The following is a 22,165-nucleotide window of genomic DNA, read 5'->3' on the forward strand; positions in this document are numbered from 1 at the left end:
AGGACTATAAGGGCTGTTTCACACGAGCGAGTCCATTGCTTGAATCACGCTCCGTGTGTGAGTTTGATCCTCCGATCTGGACTTGCAGGAGCTCACGGGATTATACTGATTTATAATGCTATGTGTCTCTGCATGGCCTTTTTTCCACAGAATCATAGTGACATAAAGCTATTTGTATTGTATACATGCTTGATAAAGGCTACTGCGTAGCCGAAACGTCATATTCTGCTTTTGTACGCACTCAAGGCTTCTAATAAAAGATACACCGGACATGCTGCTGTGATTCTCCTTTTCTCCACTGTTCTGTGGACTGCTGTGGATCTGTGGTCTTATTGCAGCTGGTGCATTCCGTAATTGGTCGATGAGGTCCGTCTGTGCTGCTCTACAACTTTAACAGTGACATAAAGCTGTCAGTATGATTCTGTAGAAATAAGGTCAAGCAGAGGCACATAGCATTATAAATCACGATAATGCCATGCGTTCCTGCAAGTCCAGAGCAGAGGATCACACTCACACATGGAGCGTGATTCCCGCAATGGACTCGCTTGTGCGAAACAGCCCTAACAGCTACTCATTAAATTGATATAAATGGGTCATTGATTCATTTATTTTCATTTGCTATATCCAGAGTTTGGAAGGATTTTTTTTCTCATTGGGGTTGTTTTGCTTGATCAACACTACCAGGTGGAAATTAGATGGACTAATATTTTTTTAACCATACTAAAAAAAAATCTATCACATGTGATTAAAATTTGAGTTATAGGATAACCTCATGTATTTTTACTGGAGTTTAGAATTGACATTTTCATCACTTGGGAATCTCTTTTTGATTATGTAAAAAACCACAAGATATTTGTCTGAAAATAAATTATACCAAGTGTGACTATGTGTTTAGTTTACTTGATGATTTGGACTTTATGGATTGACCTCAGTAATAGAAACACAGACATCCAATTGTAATTCGTATGTTTTTATTTTTCAACTTCATAACCGGACAGTACTCCAGGATTTCCCTCGCTTTTTAAATAAGGACAAAAATGCCTTATTAATAAAATTGTAAGATGGTTTGGTTTGACTTGTGTTTACCATTAACCTTCTCTCCCCGTACTTCAGTGCACCATTAAATGTCACTTGGAGAGAGTACTTGGGAATGTACAAACACGTTCCATATTTCCACTGACATCACGAGAACCTTGAAGGAGCTTAAAAAGTATACAACAGAACTTATTCATTTATAGCAAAGCTTTCAAAGACCTTCTGATAGAGATTCATCAAGTGTAATAGCTGCACTAATTTCCAAACTTTTTGTTTCAGAAACAAGACTTGTGGCTGGTACTTCTGGATCATCAGTAGACTCACATGGACAGCATCCTTCTACCATCTTCCCTTTCATTTCCCGGTTGTCCATTGAAGCATGAAAGTCTACTAGTATTACCACAAGTCGATATAGCTGTAGTAACACAATCAGGCAGTTCTTTGCAGCAAAAAATACCAACATTTGGTTAGTAATTTTGAAGCAAGCCATAAGAATAATACGACTTATGAGAAATGGACCATCCTGAATAAGTAAACTAATTCCAATGTTCCAAAGGTCTGCACTGTACCTACAGAACAGTAGGCACATGTTCCTTTTGGTTGACGATCCTTGCTGGCATCCAATATTTTGCACTATAAAACAAAAATTAGAGGGACAGCACATAAAAATTTATTGATTTTGGATTTTGCATTGGTTCTGCCATCAAGGTGTAATATACAAATATAACCTGACCTTCATAAGATGTCATTTATTATGTACAAACTGTGGGCAATTCATTGGAAAACAACTTAAAGAGGTTTTATGGGTTATATAGATATTGATGACCTATCCTTAGAATAGGTTATCAATATTAGATCAGTAAGGGTCCAACACCTGGTACCCCCACCAATCCGCTGTTTGCAGCAACCAGTGTAAGAACTAACATAGAGAACAGAGCAGGAATCACAGTTCTGTCCACAGTGTAGAGCTCATGCTGGGTTACTGCAGCTCAATTCCCAGTCAATTGAATGGGAGCTAAGCTACAGTAACCCACTATAATCACTCTACAGAGAACAGAACTCTGGTTTTGGTTTCTGTGTTAGTTCCTGGATCCAGGAATACTCTATTGAGTTTAATGGGATTGTCTGATATTTTTGATGGCAACAACAATTTTTTCAAGGCAGATGATTAATTTATTTAAGTGTCAGAAAAGTTTAAAGGATAACTATAATTTTTTTATTTATTTGCTAGTTTATTAGAGCTAGGCATATATACCTGAGTTAGTCTGTCAATGATTGCCAAAAGATCTGTAATTACCTTATAATAACAGCTTTCACTAATGTCTCCTGTCCCTTTCTACTGCTCCCTTAAAAGACCGTTGCTATGGCTCATCTGTCTCCGGCTAGGAAGACAGAGGGATGGTCCTTCACACTGCATGCCTGCATTAGGCTTCAGAGTGAGGAGGCGTGTCTCTAAGTAATCCAATCTGATTGGCTGGCAGGAAGCTGCTGGCTACAGCAAGTTTGTATGTGACCTGAGGGAATGCAGTTTTGGCCTCAGAGAACTGGCAGAGGAGCCATCTTGAAAGATCCTCATAATGTAGGATTCAAAACAGCCGCAACTAAAGGGAAAACTCAAGGAAAACAGTGGTAAGTGAAGGAACTTAAGATTGCCTTATGCATAATGCTGCAGCAGCAGTAACATATGCTAAAATAGATATTTTTTAATGAAAATATGACAGTTATCCTTTAAGAATAATAAACAAACATTATTGCCCTGACTCAGCACAATGGAAATAACAGGGAAGACTCTCTCAGCGGCTAAGGCTGATCAATAATAAGGCCAGTGATTGGTGGAATGGGCCTTTCCTGGCATTTCCTGTGTGTCGAGCCAGGACCGGAAGTGGGCAGCAGCTGGGACCAGAAGAGTATTAGAGTGGTAGTGGCAGGGGAACGGGGGAGGTAAGTAATGCTTTTTGTAGTTTTAACACTTTCTGACCTTTTAAAAAATAGAAATATAACATGATCTGAAAATAAAATCCCTTCAATGGAACCTATAGCTAAAGTGTGAACATGGCCTCATTTATCAGTTGTTTGGGAATAATACCTACCAGCCAGGTCAAGTGGAAACTGCAACATACTCCACGTCCATACGCCAAGAATAGAATAGACCAATGTAATATTACTTCTGCAAAATAAAAATAAAATGATTTATTATAGACAACAGTAAACATGACAGCTTGACTACATGAAAAAATAATAATAATTCTGCCAGTAATTAATGGAAATGTGCGAAGGTGCTACAGCAAAACCAAGTTCATGTATTTTATAAAATGCACACATTCTTTAAGATGCATTGAATAAGTAATACAAAATGGTATGCTTTGTGATATTTAACATCTTCCCACTGTACCCTGTATATACAGGGAGTGCAGAATTATTAGGCAAGTTGTATTTTTGAGGATTAATTTTATTATTGAACAACAACCATGTTCTCAATGAACCCAAAAAACTCATTAATATCAAAGCTGAATATTTTTGGAAGTAGTTTTTAGTTTGTTTTTAGTTTTAGCTATTTTAGGGGGATATCTGTGTGTGCAGGTGACGATTACTGTGCATAATTATTAGGCAACTTAACAAAAAACAAATATATACCCATTTCAATTATTTATTTTTACCAGTGAAACCAATATAAGATCTCAACATTCACAAATATACATTTCTGACATTCAAAAACAAAACAAAAACAAATCAGTGACCAATATAGCCACCTTTCTTTGCAAGGACACTCAAAAGCCTGCCATCCATGGATTCTTTTTTTACTTGCAAATAAAGACCTTTGAAGAGAAGCACCCGTGTTGTTTGGCTGCCTTCATCCGTTATAACTCTAGAAGCGATCCAGGCTGGGGGGGTACTCGGTTTACAGGTGTATTATGCTTATCCTGGTGAACCGCCCCCCCCGTGAAGTGAGTAAACTTACTTATGATACCACAATATTATAATATACAGTATATGTCGGTATTTTAAACAAAAAAACCTTTTATCCATTGTTCTATCCTACTGTACCACATCTATTGTGTACGACGCTGCAGAACACGGCCTCTTAGGCAATAGAGGCTGTATGCAGTGATCCCACTTTTACGTACAATCTATTTTTTATTTTTATCCTTTTATTCTCTCAGCAGATTTTATACGTGTATACTTTTCACTCGCTCTTTGTATGCAGATTTTGTTTTATTTCGCTCTTTTTATAAAAAAAAAAAATTTTTTTTACATACATGTATGTACAACTTTTTTCCTGTACAATTTTTTCCTACACAATTGATATCCCTCTACATATTAATATAACATAACCCCAACAACAAGCTATCACACACTCCAGCAGCCCAACACTAATCCTCCATTGGCGCTCACAAGGGTTTATATAAATAAGAGGCGAGATTTGGAGGGTATCCCCACCCACCAGTCCCCCTTTTTTTGGCTCACTACCTCACCCTATACAGGCAGACTCCCTTGTCGACCTGACCAAACCCGGAGCAGCCTCTAGCATCTATCACCCTACTTTCTCTCCACCCCGCTCCTATCCACCCGAGGCGCCTCAAGTCTTTCAGATCTAGTGGAAAGCCATTCCAAGAGATCCGTTTGACCCTCACACTTTCTCTCTCTCTCTCTTATATCCATGGATTCTGTCAGTGTTTTGATCTGTTCACCATCAACATTGCGTGCAACAGCAACCACAGCCTCCCAGACACTGTTCAGAGAGGTGTACTGTTTTCCCTCCTTGTAAATCTCACATTTGATGATGGACCACAGGTTCTCAATGGGATTCAGATCAGGTGAACAAGGAGGCCATGTCATTAGATTTTCTTCTTTTGTACCCTTTCTTGCCAGCCACGCTGTGGAGTACTTGGACGCGTGTGATGGAGCATTGTCCTGCATGAAAATCATGTTTTTCTTGAAGGATGCAGACTTCTTCCTGTACCACTGCTTGAAGAAGGTGTCTTCCAGAAACTGGCAGTAGGACTGGGAGTTGAGCTTGACTCCATCCTCAACCCGAAAAGGCCCCACAAGCTCATCTTTGATGATACCAGCCCAAACCAGTACTCCACCTCCACCTTGCTGGCGTCTGAGTCGGACTGGAGCTCTCTGCCCTTTACCAATCCAGCCACGGGCCCATCCATCTGGCCCATCAAGACTCACTCTCATTTCATCAGTCCATAAAACCTTAGAAAAATCAGTCTTGAGATATTTCTTGGCCCAGTCTTGACGTTTCAGCTTGTGTGTCTTGTTCAGTGGTGGTCGTCTTTCAGCCTTTCTTACCTTGGCCATGTCTCTGAGTATTGCACACCTTGCGCTTTTGGGCACTCCAGTGATGTTGCAGCTCTGAAATATGGCAAAACTGGTGGCAAGTGGCATCTTGGCAGCTGCACGCTTGACTTTTCTCAGTTCATGGGCAGTTATTTTGCGCCTTGGTTTTTCCACACGCTTCTTGCGACCCTGTTGACTATTTTGAATGAAATGCTTGATTGTTCGATGATCACGCTTCAGAAGCTTTGCAATTTTAAGAGTGCTGCATCCCTCTGCAAGATATCTCACTATTTTTGACTTTTCTGAGCCTGTCAAGTCCTTCTTTTGACCCATTTTGCCAAAGGAAAGGAAGTTGCCTAATAATTATGCACACCTAATATAGGGTGTTGATGTCATTAGACCACACCCCTTCTCATTACAGAAATGCACATCACCTAATATGCTTAATTGGTAGTAGGCTTTCGAGCCTATACAGCTTGGAGTAAGACAACATGCATAAAGAGGATGATGTGGTCAAAATACTCATTTGCCTAATAATTCTGCACGCAGTGTATATATATATATATATATATATATATATAGTGGGGTCAGCAGGTTTCTAGTGCCAACCACTGCACGCATATAGCACTCAGAAGATTATCCCAGCATCAACAGTAAGTGTCAACTGTAACGTACAGCTGACACCCTGCTGCAATGACTGGGATTGGAGACAACACAGATCCCAGTCATTTAACCCCTTTGATGTCAAAGTCAATGTCAAGTGCAGCATCTAAGCTGCTCCCTTCGTCTTCCTATCAGCATCCCAGCAACATGATTGTGAGATGGGTTTTCATGGCAGTTTGGGGTCTGACAAAGTCCTCCAGGTCTGCCATCTTTGTAATCCTATTAGGTTGCCTATTATGATTACACTGAGAGGCATAACACACTGCAACATTGACATATTGTAGTGCATTATATTACCAATCAAGCAGTTGCTTAATATTAAAAATTGCTTCATTAAAACAAAAAGTTAAAATAAAAAAATGCACTAAATTATCACTGCAACCCTAGTGACTTAGTACTATAAAACAAATGCATTATTTATCCTGTACAAGAATAGCAAACAATACCAGAATTGATGTGAAATGGAAACATGCTCTAATTTGTTTCTAATCTGTTTATATTTTCTGATTTTTTTTTACATTTTATATACAGCCAAGATATTAGTTTACAGCAGCTGCACTGCCATATGAAACTGTTTTCTGGAAATGCCTTCTATGGGAGAGTATTGTGTGCATGCTCTGTGACCTGACCAGGGGTCATTGTGCAGGCAAGGGACGAAGATGAGCTGTGACCTCTGCATGCTTGGCTATTTTCAGAAGTCCCATACAAGTTCATGGTGAAAATCATGTATGCACAGTCAACTCTCCATTCCTGGCAGCACAAGATGTGGCTTTTCTCTGAGAGTTGGGACCCACACATATTGGACATATATAGCATATCCTTTGTATTTGCCATAAATGTCCAGATGGGACAACCATTTAAACAAAAAAAAAATTCTGCCAAAGTCTCAAACAGAGGATTTTATTAACGGTACATTAAGATTGCTGTTTGCAACTATTACAGCACCATGCCAATTTAGGCACTAAAAATCTTATGACAAGTTTCATTTAATCCTTGCCACCACAGGCATGAGTCTAATAAAAAGGTAGTCCATCTTTTATAAAGCTAGGAGAAAAGAACATAGGATTCACCGTTGACAATAGGTGATAGAAACAGTTCTCCTACATGCTCCCCCTCCCTGCACAATGATCTCTGCACAGGTCACTAAGTATGCTCTCAACACTATCCCACAGAACTGTATAGATCATTTGTGAGCTAAATTTTCTGTGTCCTAATGCCTGCTGCAGAGAAAATCTGTGGAACTGCCCCTTCAACAAGCAAATGCCCTTGCAAAAAAAAAAAAAGAATGAAAATATTACAATTAGAAAAAAAAAAATGAGTGGAAAAATAGTATGCTAAGACATACTTTTTTCCCCCCCAAAGTGGGGGTAAAATGTCACTGTGTCTTATGGGACGAATAGTAATGAGCGCTTCCATTATGGAATCGCTCATTAGTACCAGAGGACCGGGAAGTGGTGAATGCAGCTCTCCCTGGGCTCTGTTCTCACTGCTTCCCTGTTTCCTGGTCCTCAGCTGTCGGCTGGACTGTGGCTGCGCACAGCGCGAGGGCGCTCTGTGACCTCACGTTGTGCACATCTGGACGCAGAACAGCCGAGGGCAGGAAGAACAGGAGGAGCATTGGAGTTAAGGAGCGGCGGTGCCCAGAGCAGGAGAGGTAAGTGGATTTTTTATTTTATGTGAACTGAGGCTGGGGGCAACATACATGAGGCTGGGGGCTGAATACATGAGGCTGGGGGGCTGATATGATGTACAGTGGTCTTATCTGAGGCATGGGGGTCTGATCTGAGGTATAATTGAGGTTCTTATGAACACTGGGGGTCTGATTAGGGCTGGGAGCTGAGGTCTGATTAACAGTGGGGGTCTGATTTGAGGTCTAATGAAAACATATTTTTTCTTATTGTCCTTCTCTAAAACCTAGGTGCGTGTTATGGGCCAAAGAGTCTTATAGAGTGAAAAATACAGTAATTTTAATTAGTGAAACTAATAATGCAATACATTCCTTTAAAACATGACTCCCCCTTTAAATTTTCTCATGTTAACTTTCCTAGCAACTTGTCTCCAGCCCTAGTTATCACATATTTTTTCACACATATCATTTGGCTGGTTCTTTAGCAAGAAAGCTTTCATGCTCAACTACAATAAGGCAATGACTTGATAACTGGTGTTGAAAATGCTTTCAGGACTTTTATCTGAAATGCACTGTGCGGGCACTTTGCCAAATTTCAAAATGATCAACTTTTCTTAGTCTCCAGGTTTCGGTATTGATTCTGTCTGAAACACAAAATACACTTGTACATAAAGCCTTTAGCGCATGATGAAAAACAGACTGTTTGTTTCACATCAAACACCAGTGGCCAACAAACCTTCCACGCAGAAATCATTCATCCATAATTTTCAATGGTAGAGGTGATAAAATAAATAAGACACGTTCTCCATCTTTAGTTGGAATTAATCAGTTACAACGTTAATGATTTACTGGTCGGCTATATCTGGATCACGTTCTGAAATGGTTTACTATTGTGAAATATAAACCATGGCAATGTCTCTGTCTACTTTATGTGAATGCTGTGTATTTGACTTTTCCCCAGGCTATCATCCCTTTAATATCAACTTCAAAGAACAGAACAGAAGATGAAGACAAACTGCAAGAGCAGATTTCTCATTTTATTGTTAAATGGTCTCGTCTCACAGCAAGAAATAGGTAAACAATTTGAGCTCATATAATCCATGTTAGTTTCACTGAAGCAATTTCTCTGAATTTATTTACACTTTTCAGTAACTATGTGGCAAGTAATTATCCTTTCAATGCTGTCAGGTAGAGTTTGCTAAGAGCTCATTTACGTACCTTCTTCCCAGAATTCCAGCAGAGCATGTATGGCCTATAAGTCTCCCCACGCTGATTATGGTGCTCTCCATAAGGAGATATAGTACCCCCCTGCTGTCTTAAGAAAGGTTTGGCTGGATTTATATTCTGTGGCTGCCTCATGTGGCTGAAAGCTCACAAAGACCTCAGTACATTATCATTTATAATCATGTGACCATTGGCTACTGTGGGTGGACACGGTTTCTGCCCCACGTGGCAGATGCAGCTTTTAGGCACTAGCATTAGATCTTGGTATTCTCCTTGCTTATCAAGAACAACTGATTAAAGGTTGGTATCAGCCTATTATTCTAAAAGGTTAAAAAGTGCAAAAAAAAACATTTCTACTTCTCCACTTTGCTGTGACAAAAAATTGCACCGTGTAAACTGAGCCAATACCTACTGTAACTTTGCTGAAAATATATGACAGCTGGTTTTGCCCACAACAGCACCCTATAGCAAAACCTATTTGCCCTCCAATGAGTTGTATGAAAAAATTGTGATATATTTTTTTTTATTGAGTGGAGGACATTTTTTAATAATAATAAAAAAGTCTTGTGATGCGCCCTTTACATAGACAGGTGCTTTATAAATAGGGCATGATATCAAAATACCATATACCCTACACCAGACAGCTGGCATAAATACATAAATCTTCCTCCATACAGATATTAATCCTCTGATTCCATTGTTATAGTACATGATAAAACTGTCTGCCTGCAATCATCACAAAAGGGAATGCAGTGTATAGGAATTGATACAGCTACCATTGAATTTAATGGAAGCTTTAAGAATGTCTACGCACTGAGCTCCCCCTAGTGACTGCTGTGGATTTATGTTGGGAACAAATGAAGAAGTTTAGCGCTGGCCCCCTATCCCCTGGCATCATAGTAACTACATGGCCTGCCTCCAAGTACAGTAGGCACTCTTCTGTCCAGAGACTGGTATATGAGGAGTATCTTGGCAGGCTCTTCACACTATAATGCTGGTCATCAGTGATTTATTTTTGTTTCTAGGGTACTTTTGAATAATTAATCCTAGGCATTAGGCAGATAGTTAGTTCAAACTTGCAAGTATGGATGGATGGATGTTGGACTTTTGGATGTCAATAATTTTAATAACATTTTCAAAGCCCATATAATCTAACTCCAAACATATGCTATATCATATAATGTCAAACAAATGCCATATAATATGTGGTAGAAATTAGAATTCAGTTTTCAGAGTTCTACAAGCTCTTAGCAAGTTAAAGGAATTGTTCACTTGGAGCTGTTCTCGTATAAAAGGCTCCCTGATGATGAACTGATTGTGGGGATCCTGCTGCTGGGATACCCCTGTAAAGGTCTTGCCGGCCTTCATTCCTCCTGCAATAACATTGTAACATAAATAGTGCACTACATGAACCCAATTGGACCCCCATTTCACTAGGTAAAGTGGTTAATGGTAGCTATATTCAAATTCAGAATGGCCATTGCTTTGATTATTCGGTTTTCTCTATTAAAGACTATAGGAATTTCAGAGCCAGCCAAAGAAGCTTGCCCGAAATGCCTAAATATCTGCGACTGAGTCATGATGGTGTATGTCAGGAATAATGACCGCCTTATCCCTAGTTATTATAAAGTTTTCTGTGATCTTATATGTTTTATTGTTATATGTCGTAGTGTAACATATTCCGGTGTGATTCACATATATATACAGTGTATGTTTATGTATTTGCATTACAAGGCCAGCAGCCATTTTTGAATTGGTTTAAGGCTGCATAAAGAGAGAGTCGAGCTGTCTGCCTCGTTCCAGGGAAACAGCCAAACTGCTCCCCAGGATGTAGTTAGCACAGAGCTGCTAACGAGGATGGGCCCGTTTGCTGGTCACATCTCAGGACAGGGGACTGCAGACTCTCTGGCACCTTTTGTCAGCAGGGGGCTTCCTAACCAGAGAATGAACAATAATTTGTGATCCTTCATAACTTGTTCAGGAGGGGGCGGATGTCCCCAAAATCCAGCTCATCACCTCTGGTATGATGGGGGTATCGCATGGACTCCAGACATGACATATCAACTCACCTTCCTCTTCTTAAAAGAAGGATCTCACCTTCCAAGCGTCCTGGACGTGTCACGTTTGATATGCTAGGACTCGCAATGGTGAGATATGAATTATGAAGAAGGACTGGGGCCTGTATCTTCACCAAGGCAACTGGGAAAATATATTTTGGATATTTTCATACCTGTTCCCTAGATGGCCAGGGGGGCAGGCTGCATGTGTAATCAAACCCAGCCCAGGAGGGCTTAGTCAGAAGTGGGAGGGAGAATCGCCCTCAGGCCTGCCCCTTGAGGGAAGACATAAAAATTTCATCCCTGGTATATTTGTGTGCTACAAAGTGGGAGATCCAATCAAATTGGTTTGTGCACCATTACTCTGCCCAAATCTCCTCGAAAAAAAGGACTTTTACCACGCAACTGCTAAGTATCAGAACTTTCTATGTTTTCTCCTTTTTATTTTACAATTGTTTGCCATTTATGTATGTTTCTTGTTAATTAAGTGCTGTCCATTTTTCATACATTAAACCTAAAAGTTTGATGGTTTGTCTTGTAACCTTAAGAACCTGTTAGCTCCATGAAGAGTGTGTGTGCAGTCTAAGGGTGTATGTTTTTTTTTCCATGAGTCTTACTATCGTGTGTGTGTCTGCTTGCGAGTGGAATAGTCAGGGGTGTCCTGGCGACCTTATAACAGGCAGGTGGTGGCGGCAAAAAATTTGTGTTATTGCGTAGGTGTGCTTGCAAGTTTCAGGTGGCGATTTATGCTCTAATTACAGCCTGGTGCAGGGCGTAGCAGCGTGTGAGGGCGTGAGGTGAATCGGCCTGAAGGGCTTAGGCAACCCTTGTCACGTGACGCGGTGGTCTGGTCTGGTCCCCGGTACGTGACAGTGTATAATCAGTAAGTTATACAATATACCTTATGGTGGCTTCTTCCAAAGTCTCGCTAGTAAATTCTAAAATGTCTGCTGCAGTTCCAACAAACATAAGGAGAAGCTGAGAAAGCTGATCACGTGTTACTCCATCTCCAATTGGAAGAAGCCATTTTCCAATGATAAGGAGCAGAAGAAATGTCTGGTGCAGTCCTAGTGTCCATGCCGACTGGCAAATTTCATTTAATGATTGAACAATTTGAATGCCCTGCATTAAAATAAGACATTTACATTAGCTTGGAGCATGCCAGTGCAGACAGATTAGTTATGACATTATATTTACAGAACCTTACAGAGGAGGACAACTGTTTATGTCTGGCTCTAACATTGTAGATAGCTCTGCCATTGACAAGCTTCTAATTTTATCTCACACCAAGGAAACACATTTCTTGGTGGGAATCCAAGAATGAAAATATTAGCAAAAGCTGGACATTATGTGGTTGTAATCTTCAGCCATACAAAGGATTCGGGATGATAATCTCTTCATGTCATAAATTATAATACATGTAAAGCAGAGGCAAAACTACCAGGGTAGCAGGCAGAGCAGCTGCTTTAAGGCCCAATATCTAAGGGTGCCCATCTCCACTCAGACATATGTGCAGTTAGTGATAAACCGTATATGAACAATGGAAAAGTCTATTACTTTTTGCCTTATTTCTGTGCTGTGACATCACTGATTTATTTTTGTACATTACCATGCACATTATTATACTCTTGCGATATCACTGTGAGTCTTATTGCTGTACTCTGACATCTTTGTACACAGCTTCTCCATTCCTTTCTATGGGAGTTCCGGAGATAGCTTAGTGCTTCACTCGGCTATCTCTGGAACTCCCTTAGAAATAAATAGAGCAGTTGAGCACATGGCTATCCACGGTGCTCCATTCATTTCAGGGGGCTACATGGGGTACAGTATCCCCTTTCTCATGATCAGTGGAGGCCCGCCAACAATCTAATGCAATAAAGGACAACTTAATATGAAAGGAATACCCCGTTAAAGGGTATGCACACCTTCGGAGCAATTTTTTATGATTGCATTTTACTCATTTTGGGCCAAAAGAATTTTTTTCTATTGGTCTTTATTTAAAAAATATTCAGCCGTTCAGTCACAAAGGGTAAACTGTCTAATTATGTGAATCATACTTTCACTTTGTGACGGTCATCTAATAAACCTTATCTCTAAATTACTAAAGGGTCATAAACACTTATTTAAGGCATATTCTTATCAGTAAGATAAGAATTGAGCTATAGTGAGTGTTTAGAAGGTCAGCGATCAGTGATAAAGAGCTGTCAGCTGAGCTGTCTGACGGGAAACAGTAAAATTACAAAGCCTGCTACTAGAGAATCTCAAGGCTGTACAGAGAAAGAAGCTAAAAAGTCCAATAAAAAAAAAGATTTTTAGCTCAAAATGAGTACAATGCAATAATAAATAAAAAAAATGCCCCTAAAGGTGTACGTTGCCTTTAAGTAATTATGGCATATTCACAAACTAGAATAGAATATTCACATTTTGAAGGTATTGTTTAGAAATCACAATTTGTCCCATGTCAAAGTCAAATTTTTTTTTTTTTTGGTCCCACACATTAACTTCAAGAACTGATTTCATGTCCTGCTTAATATACTGTATTGCTATTGTCACTATCAATGTTAGTCACTTCACCTGTCAACTAACAACTTTGAATTTTATGACTGATTGGTGTGCACTGGGAAAAAACATGGCGATTCAGCCTTTCCCAAGAGGAACATAACCTAGTATCTGGTAAGGACATAAAGGAAAATATATTAAGCTTGTATGCTAGAAAGCTGGCGTAAGAAGGCCCACATTTTGGGACAAGTGCCATTTTGCTCCAAAGTTGGCTACTATTGGTATTTTATACCATCATGATCAATTTAAAAAAAGTGGGTGGGTGGAGGGATGAGGATGGAAGAGGGCAGGCAGTGGGCAAGACCTCTGCCACCCCTACTCATTTAATAACATGTAGATACATTACACCAGAAATCTACGCCAGGAACCTTTCTAGTATTGATTTCTTCTGAGGATGAACAAGTTATTAAGAGGCTTGTGCTTTCCGATTGAGACTGGCGTCAGAGATACCAGTCTCAATACCTTTCCATCATAGATCTGCGTAACCCTAGGAGCAGGAAACAGCTGATAGGTATGCTACAGCTTAAATGTAATGGCATTGGTGTGTATAATTTTGGCAAATTTATCACTTTATTATAAATAAGGAGTAAATTTAACAGTTTATAACCAGATTCATCTTCCTGTGATAACATTCATACAACTCATCGAAGTATCATACAATGCTTTTACGTAGGAAAGCATTGTGTAACTTACCGCTTGTATAATATCAGTATGGTTGCCATTTAATGCAATACCCACAGCAGTGGTTTTATTATCACAAGCCTAGAAAATGGATACATAAAATATATTAGCATAAAAAAAACACAAAATATGAATTGGCTAATCTTGATACAATATATAAACAACTATGATCAACATTATAATAGGCTAAATAATCTATAATTATCATTACTCTATCATTATACCATTATAATGTACTCGGTGATAACATCCTGGGTCCAGGGAACTGCAGCTGCCTATTGTCCCTGAATTCAATCAAATCTAAGGATCTAATTAGTAATATTTGTACATGTTACATAAGATATACAGATTAATCAACTTTCAATGTAATTTTTCAAAATGAAGCCAGCTGACCTATAACCCAGGGTTAAGTCTCATCTGGCAATATGCTTCCTGTGTAGCTGCTGCAAGGGAAATGTAGCATTCCTGGTATTCAAGTAATATAGAAAATATCATGATATGCAAATCAATTTCATTTATTCTCTATCAGAGGTGTGGAGAACACTACCTACTGGAATGCATAGAGCCTAGTATAAAATTTAATAAAGAAGTGATAAGGGCATGGAGGTATTTATCCGTGTTTGGGCTCGGCCTCTTAGTTCAAGTGTATGTAAGTGTATGTAATTTTATTTCTACAGCATGTTATAGAATTTTATGCTTTCAACTTTGTGGCAACAATTTGTGGAAAGTCTTCTCTTGTTCAAGTAAGACTGTGCTCCTGTCTAGAAGCGAGGTCCATAAAGCATGGTGATTGGTGTAATGAATTTGGTGCGGAGGAACTCCAGTAACCTGCACAGAGCCTGCACCTCAACCCTTTGGGATAAATTGAAACACCAATTGCAAGCCAGACTGCCTTGTCTAACATCCGTCTGACCTCACAAATGCTCTCTTTGCTGAATGGCCACAAATTCCCAAAGCCACTGCAAAATCTTATAGAAATGCTTTCCAGAAATGTGGAATATTAATACCATGGTTTTAGAATAGCATGTCAGTAAACTCATAGAGGTGCAGGGGCGGATTGGCCATAGGCCTTACGGGGAAATTTCCCGGTGGGCCGATGCCCAAGGGGCCATCTGAACCCTCCTTGGCCAGTGGTAGTTTTTAGGGATATATTTTGTGCTGATGGGGGCCTTATTTTTTGATAGACTGTGGTATTTGGCTCTGTTGGGGTGGTAAAAATGTGACGGACCCCCAGTACTCAGAAAGAGTATGTCTGCCTCTGTATTCTTCCTTACTCAGGAGATATTGCAAACTGCTGATCTGTAGCTCCCAGCTTCCCCAGTCTCTGTTTGAGACTCAGTGTAGGTGAAATAAAGTCTGATTTATTGAGCAACTGCACAAACTTATATACAGAAGTGATCAGATGAAACTGTAATCCAATCACATTCCCCTTTCCCTGCCCAGACATTCTGTCTGCACCAAACCACAGGGGTCCACCTGCTAAAATATCTCCAGACAGGCCTAGCAGGAGCCTGGCCAAAATGTCATTGTGCTGAGCTCTTTCAGAGTACAATAGCAGATAACGAAGGTGGGGAAGGGGGGGGGGGGTGCTGACAGTCTTTTGATAGCAAGTTACACAGTATAACATAATCACACATATCCAACATCAATACACATGATCACTGATGATCATGTTGTCACATAGCTCCCCCAAGTTAAAGGATGGCAGACCCGATGAGACCCTCTACAGGTCCACTTGGGGATGTCCATGTTAGTCACCCTTCCAGTTCTGTTTGGCGAGATAGTCCATCAGCATTCTCCAAAATCCTAGATCCGTAGTCGCTAGGAAGGAGGGTGGCCCTCAGGCTTCTCCAGCAGCCACAGTGACGGTTCAGTCCGTCACGGTATAATGTACTACAATATGGTATTGCTGGCCCTGCCTTCCATCAATTTGGACCCAACTACAAAATAGGGCCACTTTTAGTATTTTTTCCAGGGCTAATTTAAGTTCCAATTCCACCCCTGTATAGGTGTGATAGTCAGGAATCCACATATAGATACTTTTGGCCATAGAGTTTATATAGTGGCAATATATTCCACAACAATATACAACTCAAAGTATACATATCTATACAAATATCAAACAATGCAGAAGAAAGGATCCTGGTAAATAAATGAAACTAAAGTTTCCACTATGTCTCCTTACATGTCACACCTCTTCCTTGTGAGAAATATAATTTATTTTTATATTTCAGTTTACATACAGTCATTCCTTATGGTAACCACCAACCAAATATCTGGGCACAGATGAAAACAGTTACAAGTCCTCACAGTGCTTTTCAGAAATAGGGTGGAAATATATCCTTCACCAAAAGTGTTGTTGACATCACTATATACTTCAAAGTCAACTATTGTTCTTCTGCTATGAGCAGGAACCCATACAGACAGGGGGCATTTTTATGCACTAATTTATGATTCACCATAGTGATATAATTGTTTCTTTGTAAAACATGGTTCAGATATAGTCACTTCATTTAGGCCACTTTCACACAGTCAATGAGTTTCACCAGTGATTGTGAGCTGACACCAGGAGTGAAGCCTACATAGAGGTAAGGTACAGTATAATAAAAAGATTTCCTTCTGTTCTATGTTTTTGACCTGCACATAGTTTTGTCTCACAATCATAGATGGAAATCAATGATCAAACACTGACCAAACACTGTGTAAAAGCAGCCATACTTAGACCCAGTTCACACATCAGTACAAACATAGAATTGGTACAAATCTTTGAATTACACTTGATCTCTGAGTAGACTTCATTACTGGTTTTGGCTCACAATAACTGATAGAAATAACTGATATATGGCCTAATAAGTGTTAAAAATTATTTTTCAGGAAAAAGGTCATGGTCACAGGTTGGATGAATGGGGTATATACATAACAGTCTATAATGACACAACCCATAATATATTTTGTAGCACCGTATGGATTCATCACATTTTATCATAAATGAGCCTCTTATGTTTCTATTTTAATGCAAACACATCATGATATATTTTTTTATATTACTTGAATTGCTGGAGCAATTTTACATTTCACTTGCAGCAGCTACACAATAAGTGTATGTAAATGTACTGTATTTCTATGTAGACATCATACATAGCAATTTCATATTTCTAAAAGGGTTTTTACAATCTCCTTAGAAAGGTCCTGCAATGGTAAACTGGTATCAGATTGTCTTGTGACTGGGACCTACAGAAATTAGTTGTAATCTGTAGTTGAATCAAGCAAAGAGTGTTTAATTTACCTGCAGCACCTCCTAGAGGGAAATGAAACATCACGCACTGTCCATTACACAAGGCAGTCTATGTAATATACAGTCGTGGTCAAAAGTTTTGAGAATGACACAAATATTAGTTTTCACAAAGTTTGCTGCTAAACTGCTTTTAGATCTTTGTTTCAGTTGTTTCTGTGATGTAGTGAAATATAATTACACGCACTTCATACGTTTCAAAGGCTTTTATCGACAATTACATGACATTTATGCAAAGAGTCAGTATTTGTAGTGTTGGCCCTTCTTTTTCAGGACCTCTGCAATTCGACTAGGCATGCTCTCAATCAACTTCTGGGCCAATTCCTGACTGATAGCAACCCATTATTTCATAATCACTTCTTGGAGTTTGTCAGAATTAGTGGGTTTTTGTTTGTCCACCCGCCTCTTGAGGATTGACCACAAGTTCTCAATGGGATTAAGATCTGGGGAGTTTCCAGGCCATGGACCCAAAATGTCAACGTTTTGGTCCCCGAGCCACTTAGTTATCACTTTTGCCTTATGGCACGGTGCTCCATCGTGCTGAAAAATGCATTGTTCTTCACCAAACTGTTGTTGGATTGTTGGAAGAAGTTGCTGTTGGAGGGTGTTTTGGTACCATTCTTTATTCATGGCTGTGTTTTTGGGCAAAATTGTGAGTGAGCCCACTACCTTGGATGAGAAGCAACCCCACACATGAATGGTCTCAGGATGCTTTACTGTTGGCATGACACAGGACTGATGGTAGCGCTCACCTTTTCTTCTCTGGACAAGCCTTTTTCCAGATGCCCCAAACAATCGGAAAGAGGCTTCATCGGAGAATATGACTTTGCCCCAGTCCTCAGCAGTCCATTCACCATACTTTCTGCAGAAGATCAATCTGTCCCTGATGTTTTTTTTTTGGAGAGAAGTGGCTTCTTTGCTGCCCTTCTTGACACCAGGCCATCTTCCAAAAGTCTTCGCCTCACTGTGCGTGCAGATGCGCTCACACCTGCCTGCTGCCATTCCTGAGCAAGCTCTGCACTGGTGGCACTCCGATCCCACAGCTGAATCCTCTTTAGGAGACGATCCTGGCGCTTGCTGGACTTTCTTGGATGCCCTGAAGCCTTCTTAACAAGAATTGAACCTCTTTCCTTGAAGTTCTTGATGATCCTATAAATTGTTGATTGAGGTGCAATCTTAGTAGCCACAATATCCTTTCCTGTGAAGCCATTTTTATGCAACGCAATGATGGCTGCACGCGTTTCTTTGCAGGTCACCATGGTTAACAATGGAAGAACAATGATTTCAAGCATCACCCTCCTTTTAACATGTCAAGTCTACCATTTTAACCCAATCAGCCTGACATAATGATCTCCAGCCTTGTGCTCGTCAACATTCTCACCTGAGTTAACAAGACGATTACTGAAATGATCTCAGTAGGTCCTTTAATGACAGCAATGAAATGCAGTGGAAAGTTTTTTTGGGATTAAGTTAATTTTCATGGCAAAGAAGGACTATGCAATTCATGTGATCACTCTTCATAACATTCTGGAGTATATGCAAATTGCTATTATAAAAACGTATTCAGCAACTTTTCCAATTTCCAATATTTATGTAATTCTCAAAACTTTTGGCCACGACTGTACAGATACAGAGGTATCAGATCTTCAAGAAGAACAGTGAATGTATGTAGCTATTCTTTGCTTTGGCTAGTAGACTAGGACCCTCAAAGGTCCTTTCTTCACTAGGAGGTTAGAAATAAATTTTCCAAGTCTTTGAGCAGAAAATCTATATACTGTGCTACCTTATGAAATATACATTAGCAGATATGACTACATTGCAGTTGCATTTCTGAAGATCTGATTTCCATAAATGTCCCTAATATACTGTTGTCTAAGGCATGAAAGAATGATATAGTATAGGCCACTTACCTGAAAATCTGGATTTATTTCCAGAAGCCAGAGAGATGGCACTATGCATAATAAGTAGCAGAATATTGGAGGAGAGACCCTGTGAAACAAAGTATGAAGTCACTGAAATAAATAGGAAGATGATCTACTGTCCAGACATGTTAACATGCTCTACAAATAGCTGTAATATACATGAGGACCTCCAGAACAATAGACATACAGTATATGTGGACACATTGTGGATCATTTATAACGTGGTAACCACAATGTAACATGCTTTTAAGGGGGTTTTCTCTATGAAAAAAATATATAGTGTGTCAGCCAGATTTTCCAGAATGGATGATAGTCCTCCACCAATCCTGACATAACTGTCCACAAACTGTCCACAAAAATGTTTAATGCTTCAATCCAAAATTGATCTCTTTTACGAATCCAAACAATTTCATATAGTCGACGTCTGATTTATTTAGGAGAGGATAAAGAGGGACAGGAGATAGAGCCACCAGATGAGCCCTCCTATGAATTTATCACAGAAGAACATTCTGCAGTTGCTCTGCACAGTGAAACACAGAAGCTGCAGAAGCCAAATAGCGCCAAATAAGTTTTTACTGAAGAAATAAAAAACATTTTCTACCCTAAAGTACATGTAAATCATTAATAATAAAAACTCCAAAGGTGTCCAGAGCCATTACATGTTTCACAAAGCATTACAATAGAAAATCTATAGACCAATGAAGAAAGTTATTGACTTCATAGCAATGAGCGCAGAGCAGAATACAAATTTGTACTGCACAAAGGAAAATTCAGCAATTCTCTTCCCATTATTCAGTTCCCATGTCAGAAAAAGGAATCTTGGAAATCTTGGCAGGCATCACTTACAATACTGTTCCTCTTGCTAAGCTGATACTTCGGCACAGACACAAACAGGGTCATTTTTTTAGACTGGCGTTTTAGACGCCAGTCTTAATAAACCCCTACACTCGCGGTGGATCCGCCGGAGTTATGAGGAGGATCCGGCCTTTTCATAACTTTAGCGGACCCACCGCCGCTTCTAAATGTAAATGAAAAAGAAAAAATAAGGAGGTAAAAAAGATGAATTAAGAAGCGCCAAGGAGACTACCAATGGGTAGAAGAATGTGATGGAGGAAAGAAGGGTAGGTACAGGGTGATTAGTATACCGTTCCCGAGGCTGCAGCCAAAGGCAATACCTATGAAGCAGTATACAGAAGTGTACTGCAAAGTTTGTGCAGAAGTGAGAAAAAAGGAAAATGTGTATGTTCCCCTTTAAAGCTCAGGTGGAACCAGAGGGGGGAAAGAAAAAAGTACGCAGGGGCGCCCCTGCGTAGTTTTTTTCTTTCTCCCCTCTTCTTCTAAATGTAAGACAGCTTCCTAGATGTCTTACATTTAGGGTCCATTTACACATCTGTATGTGTTTTGCGGATCCGCAAAACACGGCCCCCGGCAATGTGCGTTCTGCATTTTGAGGACCGCACATTGCCAGCACTCTCATAGAAAATGCCTATTTTTGTCCACAATTGCGGACAAGAATAGGACATGTTCTATTTTGTTGCGGAATGGAAGTGCGGATCCGCAAATGCGGATGCGAACAGCATATTTCGGCCCCATTGAAAAATAGGTCCGCACCTGTTTCGCAAAATTGCGAAATGAATACGGACCCATTTTGCGGATGTGTGAATGGACCCTTAGACCTTTTTCTACACCTGAAACAGGTGTAGAAAACATAGAAAATTATAAATGAGACCGGTCTGCCAGCCCATCCCCTTCCCCGACCGCATCATGCCCACTTTTTTAGACCTGGCTTGTTTGGGGAAAAGTCGCAGATTATATAGGCACATAATAAAGGCATATTTCAGCTTCATAAATGACCCCAAAGATATTACTCTGATTTGTTGAATGTTGTCAGATTTATAGAAATATTTGGTATGCATATGAAGATCTACAGATTTTCACTAGTTCCATTTTATTTCTTCCCTGTCAAGGTCCAAAAATTAGAGAAACATTTTGGGTGGTGTGATCTTTGACTTCTAAAGTATATCTAAACTTTCAGAGAGGTACTGAGCAGTGTAGATGTGAATAAATTACTAGTGCTGAGATATAACACTTGCTATTAGCTGCTGAATCTGCTTAGACATGCCTGTGCTGTCTGGTTTTCCCCCACTATGGGATGATTATATCTGATCCTTCAGTGAACAGGCAGATGGTCTTGGCCTCACAACATGGATTTCTCATAAATTTCAGAAAGAAAGTTAGTTTAGAAAGGGGAGCCAGCGGATAACTATAGAAAAAAGCATTTTCTCTGATAAGGTATAGTACAATGTTTTAATCATTTATTCTATTGATTTATGCAACATTATCTGCAAGACTATTATTTTTTTTTTTTACATACAGTAGCTGACTTGTAAGAATCTGTATTAGGACTGACCTAACAGCTCCTGAATATCACAATGAAGACCTTAAATATTGGTGGTTATTAGCCTCAGTATAGCAGTATTGGCATCTGCAATTGTGGATTTCATTGTGGTCTTCAGAAGCCATGCTGGCCAAGGCATGCCAATTTATGGACTATCCGGCAATATCCATCTAATCTAGCATGGGTAATTTTGGGTGTGCTTAATTGTCCATCATAAGTTGCCAGACTAAAGAAATTCAGAGCAGCTTACAGGTGAATGGAAGTGATTTGAGAAATGAGTAGCAGTCTTTTGATGGGAGAAGTGGTGGTCTGGTATAACTAAATAAATCCAAATACATCATCTAATAATAAGAACTAAAATAGAAGCCAACAGTTCCTGCAGGAATATGTAGAGCTGAAAGGTGATATTGGTTATTTATA

General features: G+C 39.6%; 1 protein-coding gene across 1 annotated transcript in view; it reads right to left on the reverse strand.

The window, feature by feature from the left end:
* Positions 1 to 995: 995 nt before the first annotated feature.
* Positions 996 to 22,165, reverse strand: part of TMEM26 (transmembrane protein 26) — a 65,634-nt gene continuing 44,464 nt past the window's right edge. The window contains exons 2-6 of the mRNA XM_040436490.1: positions 19,336 to 19,414; positions 14,146 to 14,214; positions 11,795 to 12,015; positions 3,126 to 3,202; positions 996 to 1,668 (exon numbers count right to left, since the gene is read on the reverse strand). Of these exons, the coding sequence (XP_040292424.1) occupies positions 1,247 to 1,668; positions 3,126 to 3,202; positions 11,795 to 12,015; positions 14,146 to 14,214; positions 19,336 to 19,414 (868 nt within the window). The 3' untranslated portion in view covers positions 996 to 1,246. The remainder of the gene's footprint in view (positions 1,669 to 3,125; positions 3,203 to 11,794; positions 12,016 to 14,145; positions 14,215 to 19,335; positions 19,415 to 22,165) is intronic.

This window comes from Bufo bufo, chromosome 6 (genome assembly GCF_905171765.1).
Source record: "Bufo bufo chromosome 6, aBufBuf1.1, whole genome shotgun sequence".
Classification (NCBI taxonomy): Eukaryota; Metazoa; Chordata; class Amphibia; order Anura; family Bufonidae; genus Bufo; species Bufo bufo.